At 44.8% G+C, this 11,095-nt stretch overlaps 1 protein-coding gene and 1 long non-coding RNA gene across 3 annotated transcripts; one reads left to right on the top strand and one right to left on the bottom strand.

The window, feature by feature from the left end:
* Nucleotides 1-1,718: 1,718 nt before the first annotated feature.
* On the top strand, nucleotides 1,719-6,213 carry LOC142574262 (uncharacterized). Of its 2 annotated transcripts, none has more exons than XR_012826479.1 (3): nucleotides 1,719-1,870; nucleotides 3,016-3,180; nucleotides 5,669-5,719. XR_012826479.1 is itself a non-coding variant. In XM_075683390.1 (3 exons), exons 2-3 carry the CDS (start codon nucleotides 3,016-3,018, stop codon nucleotides 6,038-6,040), a joined length of 540 nt encoding a protein of 179 aa, XP_075539505.1. In that variant the 5' UTR covers nucleotides 1,719-1,870; the 3' UTR covers nucleotides 6,041-6,213. The 2 variants fall into 2 exon arrangements, 1 of the variants encoding a protein (XP_075539505.1); XM_075683390.1 differs by having other exon boundaries at nucleotides 5,666-6,213.
* On the bottom strand, nucleotides 5,855-8,484 carry LOC142574263 (uncharacterized). Its single transcript, XR_012826480.1, has 3 exons — nucleotides 8,240-8,484; nucleotides 7,835-8,011; nucleotides 5,855-5,995 (listed from the first exon to the last, which is right to left on the bottom strand). It is a non-coding gene; the product is annotated as an uncharacterized LOC142574263 (long non-coding RNA).
* Between the last annotated feature and the right edge of the window lie 2,611 nt (nucleotides 8,485-11,095).

Raw genomic sequence — 11,095 nt, 5'->3', positions numbered from 1 at the left:
TTTCTGCCGATGAGATTGCGGGAGCTTGTTCTGGCGTTAGGCTTAACCGGGCGGCCGGGCGGTCGTCGGGAATAACGCTTGATATCGTGAGATAAGGTGCACTCACCCGAAAGTGGCTAGTGTCTGCCGGTTTCTCTCGTCTTGCCGGTCGCACCGGTGCAAAACTTGGGTTCGTCACTGGCCTTGTTCCGGGGTGAGAAGCACGAGTAGCGGGAGCTCATGTGAGACACTGCTGAACTCTACATGATAAATGAACATTGACAGCTAATTGCAGCTAATTGATTCCAGCTAATTCATTCAAGCGAAGGTAGCGCGCGTTTCATGAATAGCCAATATCAACGCCTTAACTGTACATGATAAATGAACATTGACAGTTAAGGCGTTGATATTCGCTATTCATGAAACGCGCGCTACCTGCGCTTGAATCAATTAGCTGGAATGATTATATCGGGGCATATAGGCAGCAGCACACTGACTCCGAACAGCGGTGAAAAATGAAGTTTCCCACGAATGTTTACATCAAATGGATGACACTAACGCACCGACCTTGCTTAACCAGATATCTGCAAAAGACTTCGCATGATCAATGGCACAATATTTACAATGCTATCACTGAATACTTAAAGATGTGCTACCAGTTACACTGGGAATGGTTAGGAGTGAGGGCTAACGGTAAATCGCTCACCAACTTACGGTTTGTAGAGGACATTGGCATACTCAGCAAAGCTGCAGACTTTTGCAGCAAACCAATGCCAAATACAAAATTTGAGCCCTGCTCTATACGTGTTCTCACTTCGCAATATGTTGACTGGAGCAGACAAGATGTATCGTGCGGCAGGTTGCAAACGCAGCGAAGTGTGGTGCAATAGGCTCGCTTATAGAGAGATCATGAGAGGCAGTGCGTGGGTGACTCGTGGGCGCGATTTACAGCGACCGCCGCAGATAGACTTCCCTTTCAGGCAGCGTTTTCTTTCCATGCAGACGACGCGAGCGACTGCGGCGCCATTTTGTAGATATCGTCGCCGCAACGACAGTCTTGCGTTTCTTCTCACGCTTTTCCCAAACCCTCCTCCTCTGCTTGCCGCCTCATTGTTCCACGTCAATCTCTTCCTACGCTTTCTTCCTCGCGCTCTTGTCGATATCGCCGTCTTTCGTCTCCCCACTGCGCTCAGTGTTCGCTTTCACTTTTCCCTTTGTCTGCTCGCTCTGTTACGAGGGACAACGCTTACGCTCACTGTAGCAACGAGCGCCTAAAGGCCCAACCACACGCAGCCAGGGATACGCGTCTCGCTACGCGTACAAGTAAGCGTATGCGTCTGCGTGCGCGTACGCGGGTGATGAAGGAAAGGGTGTCCAGCCACACGATACGCGCACACGTGCGCGTTTCGCTGCGCGTAGCACAGGGCTGACAGACCAGCAGCCCAGCGATGGCGGAAATGGTCGTCTTTGGCTTTGAGAAAAGTTTATCTTTAATTTCATTATGGCTAGCCATTTTTATTTAATTTATCAATGTTAGAGCTAGTACATTGTTTTTAAGTTCAGAAATGCACGCTGTTCATATCTATACATCCTTATGGCAAGAGAAGCTACATCAATTATCAACATCACGCGCGATAGCGTCTGCTTGCTCACAACTGCAGCTGACATCTGCGCGCGACCACGCACGACGTTGCTGCCGAGCTCTTGCTTAGCCGCTTGCTTCGCCGGCATCACCGTTCTCTCCCCGCAATGTACCACATGAGAAAGAAGCTTTTGCTGCTGCTGCTCTTGCAAAGGCGGCGGGAGCGCAGAAAGCGTCTGCGACCTCTGCGGCTACGTTGGTGGGTCCGGCCAGTCTTTCAACTGCGTAAAGAAGAAGGACTTTACGGCTGTGAGTAACTTCTTTGCTTTCGATGATCTACAGTGGTAGGACTAGGAGCCAGTGTTTGGACATGGGGACTTATCTTCGTTAGGACAGCAATTACTTATCAGCGTTTTTAAGTGCGCGCATAAGTGAAAGGGTTAAAATAGTAATGCGGGGATCGTACTCGCAGCGCGCGAACGCCCAATTCGCAAAACAGCATCGCGTCATCGGTGCAAGGTTCGTCCAGGTTGACAGCACCGATCGAAACGATAACGTGACGTACGCGAACAGGGGGAACAACAAGAGCAGGGTGTAGTTCGGAAAGCGCGAAAGCATAGGCGAAGATCGGGCTGATTAGCCGCCGGAAGCATACAGATAGTATGTTGGATACGTGGTGACGAGGCCTCACGACGTTTCAACCGCCGTCTGTCTAACCCGTGTATGGCGTACGACATACGGTCATTAACTGTTCAGCTTGAGAGGGGAAGAAGCGCTTTATTCTATTTAACAGACAATCTGTAATACTCATTTGGAGCTCCCTTCATTATTAACAGTAGACCATACTGTTTACACAGAGCTTGTGTAGCACGCTCTTGCACGAAATTTGTAAGGACTAAGTTTTGTAATACATTTTCTGCTATTCGATATTTTATTTGATATCCAGATTATTTTTTCTTCATTTGATTCGATTCCAAATCCACTTTTCGGTATTAGCACACCCCTACAAAAAGCTAAGGACTGCTAGTTATATTTGTGCCATTAGTATAGCACATAGATTCAAGAACACCTTTTTACACGTGTTGGTTGTCTTATATGAAGCTTGTGGATGAGATACGATTTCCTATATTTTTTGTCTCTCAGAAGTGTGACTGTAGAATATGAAGTGTAATGTAATTAAATTGTGACTTGGGGGGCAGGTTAAAATTCTGTGCGACTAATTTCGGAAGTTGCTTGGCAGTGGCCGCACGATTTTAATATACCGTTGACTGGCACTCCTGTTTTGCCGAACCACTGTTTGTATTCAAGCACATAAACAAAGCAGGGGGTAAAATTAATGATGGCTAGTGGCTATACGTGTGTGTCAGTGAAAAGTGTACAGCTCCTGATACCTGCGCGTGTATGTGGGCAGGGCATGGTCTTGCTGCCAGGCAATAATGCACCATTTTTTACAGATGCAACGGACACGTCAGGATGACCATGGATTTTTCTACAAGTTCTTTCGCAAGGCGCCGCAGCTCTTGGACAAGCTATTGAGCTTTTTAGCAGAGGACCTCACACGGCAGCACCACATTCAAGAAACCCCTGGAGCCTGGAGAACGACTTGCTGTAGCATTGAGGTTGGTAAAGGACAGTTGCCCCTAGAGTAATAATGTGCGATTGGAGGAATACAGCACACCGTTTCCTTGTCATTTAATGTATCATTTATTTTATTTTATTTACATATTACTGCCCGCCGCCTTTTGGAAACCAAATCAGGAAGGAGTCACAAAACATTGAAGCAAAACAAAAGAAAGAAGGAAACGACTGACAATGAGCGTGCATAAAAAATACTAATACATAATAATAATAATAATAATATATTAATAATCATCTTTATTTCTCTCTTTCCACAGAATACAGAATTATGCACAACTAACTATTTATTAACTCATAAACAAATAAGAAAAATGGGACACGAAATGCTGATACAAAATGAGAAATAGTAGTGATGTTACTGACAAAGCGCGTGAAAAGAAATACAAGAAAAAAATGATCGCATGATCACAGAGACTGAAAGTTTCCACTTACTGCATCACCAGTGTAACAGTTATGGCTAACTCTAAAAAAAACTGCCATCGACTGGCATCGCACAAAAGCTACCTCAGTGCTTTTGACCTTGCGCAACCTGTAAAACATGCACTGAGGTATGCTTGCACATGTAGTATTAAACAAAGGTGGTAGCTAACCTACACAAATGAATTTTGATCGTATGTCACCCGAAAAGGGCCCCCACAGCCATGTGGATCATTGTGAAGAAAAATCATGTCATCATAATTAGTATTGAGAATTAGTATTAGTATAATTACAATTGAGACATGCGTACTAATTTTTTTTCGACTTGCATTCAAGCTACTTGGCATCCCGGTAAGACATGAAAGACGTTGCCTTGACTTACTGTGTGGGGATTGAGGCGGCTAGACTCTGCAGTGGTGTGTAAGTCATATAGTGGCGATCGTGCCTGCAAAGTATTAAACAACTGCAGAACAGCACGACAGCCGCAGAAATTTCTTACATTTTTTTCAGTTTAAGAAATTTTTTTAAGCTCACATGCTGTTCACGGCTCCCGTCAGGTAGCCCTACTTCCTGCCTGTGAAGCAGGGTCATACGTATAAATGTCTCATTTACACACTGCCTTCAATGTCACTGATTACGTACAAAGACTTTGGTCAAACATCCAATGCAGAACATGCAAAACCAACTCTGGAACTGAGCCACGGAACACAAAGAAAAAAAAATGCAAGGAATGTGGCTTGTGGATGATAGTTGTGGGAGAGGTAGAGGTTGTCTATGTTGGCAGTGAACCTCGCCTCCTGGCTATGTGGTGGCAAGACTTTTCCCTTTCTGCTACCTCCTCTAATAATAATAAAACAATTTGAAAAATGCTTGCGCTGCTAGAACGCCCCGACAGGCTTTACAACTTGCAGCATATAACCGAACTTTTCAATGCGGTCTGGTTGAAGGTTCATTACATTTCTTTTTATTTACAGGCATGTACAGGCATCTCTACATGCATGCGCAAACTCTACATTCACAGGTGGTGAACTCAAAAAGGTTCATTGCCGCAAGACAGGCTGAATGAGTAAACACAGATGAAAGCGATAAACATCTGTCTTACAACAACAAACTTTAGTTTCAAGTCAGTGCTTCTTTTTTCGTAGGTGTGTTGCTAAAACATGTTCACACATCTCTACAGCAGCAATGGCCAGCCAACCAGGCCCACAGATATCAACTTTATGAAATTCTTGAATAGCGCAAAAAAATACGGATACAACACGATGTAAAATGAACAAAAAAGAAGAGCTGAGGCGCTTTGACATGACAACAACAGACAAGGAAACGTATATAAAGCATAAAGGAAAATAACTGTCATTTTATTTGTAATGTCAACATCACAAGGAGAACGGAAATGAAAGTGGACAAAATATAACTTGCCACTGCTGGGAGCTAAAACCAAAACCAATTGAGCTGGAGGCTATTCCACCATCAATTTCATAGAATGTTTATGTGTACTAGATTGGGCTCTTGGAGTTTTCTTGCACGAGTAGCATTGGCTAACACTACCAGAGCTACCAGGGCTAACACTATCTAGTACATGCACATTCAGGCCCAAGAAAGTTTGCAGAGGGATAGCCATTGCTGCAGCTCTACTGGCAAAGCAATGCAAGCATAATTCAATGGTTGTGGGTTCGTCTCCCATTAGTGGGAAGCTACCTTTTTATATACTTTCATTTCCCTCCTTATTTTTCCATTTCGATATAAAGTAAATAAATTCATCAATGATTTCCTTTTGTTTCATTGTCTCTTGGCGTTATTATACAAAAAGTATACATTAAAAAGCATTAATCTTTGAATTACTCTCCTACTTGCATCAATTTAATTTTCAAGTCGAAATGCGTATCCTCACTGTCCTCTGTAATGTGTTTGAGCAGAGAGACGGCAAAAGTTCGAGGTCGTCCTGTGGTTTGCATCTTTTGATTGCACTTGAAACATTGCCTAATTCCTCCAACATTAACTGACTCTAATCTTCCTTTTTCCTTTTCCTCCCCCTTGACTTTGCTTCAGAAGCAATGCTTCCTAACGTATCCAGCCTACGACTGCCTGCTGAAGCGAGCGATGCTTCTGACTGCAGACTGCTGTGGTGTGCCTCAGAATCCTCAGGAACCAGAACTTCTTGAAACATCGGTGATTCAAGAGATTCCAAAATGTCCTGAGACTCCACAGACTCATGCGACGCCGAAGACAGAGTCGATGCTGGCGCTTGTGACTCTTCACTTGACGGTGATGGCACTTCAAGTGTTGCCAGATCGGAAAACTGGCACATTTTTTGTTAAGATGTCTGCAGCACTTCCCTCCTCACTCGATGGGGGCACTGGTGGAAGGTTGGCGGACATCCTGCATGTGAGCGTAATAAGGGTTGCACATACTGTCAATGTGTAAATAATGTGCCAGTCTAGATGCAAAAATATATGAAGGCTCAAATCCGTCCACATTTGTTTTAGTGTGTGATTTTATTAGAGTACACTGAAGCTCTGAATCAGTTTTGTAGGGACAAAAGTGGCTTGCCTACACAACCAGAATGAACAGTTTCTGCATGCGCGTAAGTGTAGCTTTTGTACCTTTTTCTGTTTTCTGTTTCTGTTTTACTTAATAAATTTCATGTTGAAAGACCTATGCTTGCACTCTCTAAACATAGAGTAGTAGTACTGTTAGGTCTTGCTTTAGTATAAGGCTCTCTCCTGTTCTAGTTTTTCTACTTGAAACGTTCTTGGCTTGTAACTTTGTTTTCCTTTCACTTGTTTGTAAACTTCATCTCATTCTAAACTGTTTTTCTTAACTGAATTTACGTCTAAACACAGTGTGAAGCTGTGCACGTAGTAGTCAGTGCATTTGTTGTTTGTATTTACGAAGTTACGTCTAATAATGTTTGTCTTCTTGCCATCTGCCTTGTAAAGGGTGTTTTGGCCCAGCAAAGCTGGCCTTAGCGAGCAAACCCTTCCAGAAGGTTTCTTACAGCCAAGCTTTTTTTGCCTCTTCTCTGGACTTTCCTACCGCTGCTCCTACTGTCTTGCCAAATAGCTCGCCTCATACTGATATTATTGCAGTCGTTGAACCATTGTCATCCCAGCTGACTACTGGCTACTGTGTTGCAAGAGTGACCAGTACTGGACGTAATGCAAAAACCAATTAAAATAATGTAACTAGATCGTGGTTTTAGCATGTAAAATTTCAATAATCATTTTTTGCACAGTGCAAATGTGTTAAACTGGATCATCTAGTCCTTCCTTGAAAATTTTGCTAAGCAGGAACAGCATTCTCTACAAACATCGTGAAAGCTTCGCTTAAACCAGTAACCACAGCACCTGGGATCTGCAGAATATCCGCAGGCTGATAATTAGGTAAGGACACTGCTGAGCAGACACAAAAAGAATTATCAATTACACAGCTGACAATGTCGTCAGCACTATGGCGCATTTATTCCTACAGCATGATGACACTGAATGTATCCCTAAGCAAGCTAGGTAATATTTGAGGGTCTGTGATGAAGCACCGATTTGCACACTGCTGGCAAGCAACAAAATGCAAAATTAAAACTGTGCATTGAACTGCCCAAGGTACACATGAATATAGCAACATTCAATACTCAGTTAAATACTGGCCATTGACTTGCACGCTGCCTTCTAGGATCAGTGCACAGAATAAAAAAAAACTACTTGCATGTTTTGTGTTTTGTTTTTGTGTGTGCATCATGCAAGCCCTTTTTATTCATCCTGCTAATTTGTATGCGATATTCTCTGTACTTCTGTCTTATGCTTTATTGTTAGGTTTTTAAGTGCTATTTTACTTGTTATTTTGTACCTGTATTTCTGCTTTCTCTGCTCCCCACTGCAAAGCCAAACTGGCTTTGTGGGTACCTAAATAAATATACAAAGCTATTCTTGTACTGCTTGTATGTCCCCTTACCGGATCACATTTAACGAAATATGCAATAATCGGAGCGGCGATGCAGCACAAATATTTTATCGCCAATTAGACAAAGCTGAATATAATGCATACTGTGCGTCGACTTGCTTGTGTAAGCACAATTTTGAGTCGATGCCCATAAGTGTGGTGCATTGCCAGCTATAATACAAACATACGGCATCGCCGGTCAACGTGATAAAGGGAAAGCACTAAAATCCCGTGTTTCATTTTTAACACGCCGGCTAAGGTGGAAACTTCAAGATCACTTACGGTCTACACTCCACTGTGTAGAGCAGAAACATCATCTGGTCGAAAAACAGCCAGATGACGTCGTCGTGAACGTCGACTGGCACGGCGCGGCTCTTTTCTTTCTGAAGCGTCTTCCCAGGCGCCGAAATTTATTCCCCAGGGACTTCCATCACTTCTACAGCGCTGTGATAACGTCATCTGCACAGATGAAACGCGTTTTCGACATCTGCGAGTCGGCTGATGAGAGAGTGCCACACAGCTAGGCTTTCGATGGCGATCAAACGCGATCAAATTTCTCGATCACGATCGATTCTGCGCACATTGCGCGGTACAGGCAATCGTGATCCCAAAATCCGACCCCGATCGGGCTCGATCGCGATTGAAACTGCTCCGCTGTGACGCCCGTATAAAATTCCGAGCACTCACCTGTTCGGCAGCGTTGGGCATGACGATCCACGACCACCTCGTCAAGTGCTTGTTCTAGTGGCGCTCGTGTTTCGCCTGCTACCAAAGCGCAGGTCGAGCCTCAACGCAGGCGATCAGCGCTTCGTTGTTGATCGCCTCCATAGCCTCTGTGCTCTATCGACACGAAACCAGCAGCGACTCCCGGCGTCTCCGCAAGATTCTGAAACTTCAACAACCTTTCCGAACCGCCGGAAGTGTACATGCGGCCCACGTGACGTCGGTGCACAAGCTGCCACTTCCGTCGCGTAAGCTCAAAAAGACGCCCAAGATCAAGACCTCCTTGACGCGCGCGTTTCCTGCGCGTCTGCCCTCTCTAGACGCGTAGGACACGCGCGTACGGCCTCGCAGACGCGTGACTCGCAGCCAGGCGCGCACGATTCACCGCGTGTGGTTGGGCCTTAAGAGCTGCGCTCCAAGAAGGACGGAACCCTGCGTTTCTGCGAGTATTATCGTCGCCCGAAGAAGATCGCGATGAAGGAGGTGTATCCGCTCCGAACATTGGACCAGCTCTGCAACTCTAAGTATTTCTCATCGGTGGATTGCAAGACAGGCTACTGTAAAATAGAAGTCGATGAGAGGGATCGCTAGAAGACCGCCTTTATCATGCCGGACGGCTTCTACAAGTTCAACGTCAAGCCATTCGGACTGTCCTCAGCACCTACATCGTTCCAGCCCGTGCTGGACACGGTGTTAGCAGGGATGAAGTTGCAGACCTACCTGGTTTGCTTGGATGGCGCGTTGTCTTTGCCGGGAATCCCGACGATCTCATTAGACGGCTTGGGACAGTACTACAGAATTGCGGTACTACTGGTGCTTGACGCGCAGCTCAGATTACGACGACAGCCGATAGTGCTCGCCGCTATTGTTGTACTTTGAGCGTAGCTTGCTTTTCTGGCCACACCCTCGCCCAACGAAGAGTTAGTTGCTCAGCACACAGTTTTTTCTACTTTCTTCTGCAGTCACTCCACAACGCAGAAATTTAACGGACAATCGTCCACTATTAGAACAAAAGATTCTCAGTCAGTAAGCCGAAATAATTCTACGCACAGGGGATATTGTTTATACCCGTGTTCCTGTGGTCTACGGGGCGTTTTAATATAAATCTGAAGAATTTCGCCTGCTATCGCGATATAGTGTAGGAGATTTACTTTGTTGTCTTGATTCATCTATGTCCCCTTACTCTGGCTTTTTTATCCCTGTACTCCCTTCCCAAGTACCAGGAACACTCTCTTTCTCTTCAAATGCTCGCTATCCTCTCGCTCACAAGATCTCCATCCTCCCACCTCCAAATTGTTAACGCAACAGGAGCGACGCGCCGCTCTTTGTCGGTCAGACAAAGCAAAGGCAGCGTCCGTCGATGTGGTGCCATCTACTTTCTCCATTCTGACCTGAAGAGGGGCTATGTCGCGTCTTCTACGATAGGCGTTTGGAGTGCACAAATGCGGTTAAAACAAATACAAACCTAAAACAACCTTCTATTCGCCGCCGTTTGGCCAAACGCTTAAGGTGACTTCTTTTCGAGCCGGTTCAATAGTTCAAGAGACATCTGCGCGTATCGTAGGTATATTTGTTTATTTTGTGGGTTACTATGGTAAGGTTGCTTTCCGGTCAATTTAAGAAGTTTCAAAAGCTTGTGTAAAACAGTCCTATATTCTGTTTTCTTGATTCAGTGGACAACTTTCACGTAACTACTATACCAACGTGTCGGCAGCGTGGCACTTGAGGTTATCTCCGAGTATAAGGTTTTCTTGGATCACTTTGGAAGGGCGGTGTTTGTGTAAGCGATTGTTCAGGCTTCCGGTGATGAAGCCTCAGTTAAGAGTTCTTGCGTTTTAGGCTCCGTGAATCGTGCTATAAGTTCCGTTCGGGTAAGCATCCCCTCTTAGGCCACAACTTTCCGCTGCAACTTTGGGCCCTTGGCGGCTTTGATCTACTGTGTAAAAAAATACGGAGGGTTATCGGAGCGACATCGTTGATTGAATAGACGCTGTCGATGCTGTCGACGGTTTTTTTTCAGCAACCGCCTGATTGTCGGCATGTCCTATATTGTTGGCATCGGCCATCTTTGAGGTTCATCGTCATCATTGTCATGTACGCTGCCTTTGTACTGCCGACGCTGTTTTCATGAACAAGACAAGAGAGAATTACAACGCAAAACATCATCATCCTGTGGAGAAGCATTTTACGCCCTTAATATAGTGTCATTCACGTCCGCTAGTTTTGCGCGTTCGATACTCCGAAATAGCTGCACGCACGGAAGCCACCGCTCTTGGTTTCTGTGTGCATAGCAAAACATTTCATTACTCTCAAGCGCTGCCTTTATGCGGTACAAATACTGTCTTTGTTTCATGCAGTAGCAGTAGAAGATCACTCAGAAACTCCTCTGGTAGATGCCCAAGTATGCATGAACATTGCGCCACTTGCTCATCGTCATGCAGTCCGCTGTCATTATTCATGTTATGGAACTTGATCCGACCGGAATAAAGCTTTATCAACCCTCATCGATCGTTCGCTTATCAAGATCGATAGCGAACATGCTAAGGCAAATAGATTAAGGTAGAGTTTATTATGGCACTCAAACCCAGAATAAGTTTTGTTAATGAAGGTGAAGATAATTACCCGACGCTTAATCATACCAGTGGTAATTAAGGCACCCGAATCTTTGAACTTTGTTGAGAGTCGAAGCCAAAACCTTTTGCGGTAACTAAGATGAATAAAGGTTAATTTAACGAAGCCGTTGCACAAGCACCACTAAATTTCCTCAGGGGGGTATGCAAAGCTTTATGAATGGTTCAGATGCTTGTTTTAGGCTAGTTC

This window comes from Dermacentor variabilis, chromosome 3 (assembly GCF_050947875.1).
Source record: "Dermacentor variabilis isolate Ectoservices chromosome 3, ASM5094787v1, whole genome shotgun sequence".
In the NCBI taxonomy this organism is placed as follows: domain Eukaryota; kingdom Metazoa; phylum Arthropoda; class Arachnida; order Ixodida; family Ixodidae; genus Dermacentor; species Dermacentor variabilis.
The sequence above is the reverse complement of the archived record's forward strand: the minus strand, read 5'-3'. Positions and strand labels throughout refer to the sequence as shown.

Bases quoted from the DNA above. Each gene is read 5' to 3' on its own strand.
- LOC142574262 (XM_075683390.1), top strand. From the start codon at position 3,016: ATGCAACGGACACGTCAGGATGACCATGGATTTTTCTACAAGTTCTTT. The intron at 3,181-5,665 runs GTTGGTAAAGGA...ACTTTGCTTCAG, and splicing joins CGACTTGCTGTAGCATTGAG to AAGCAATGCTTCCTAACGTA.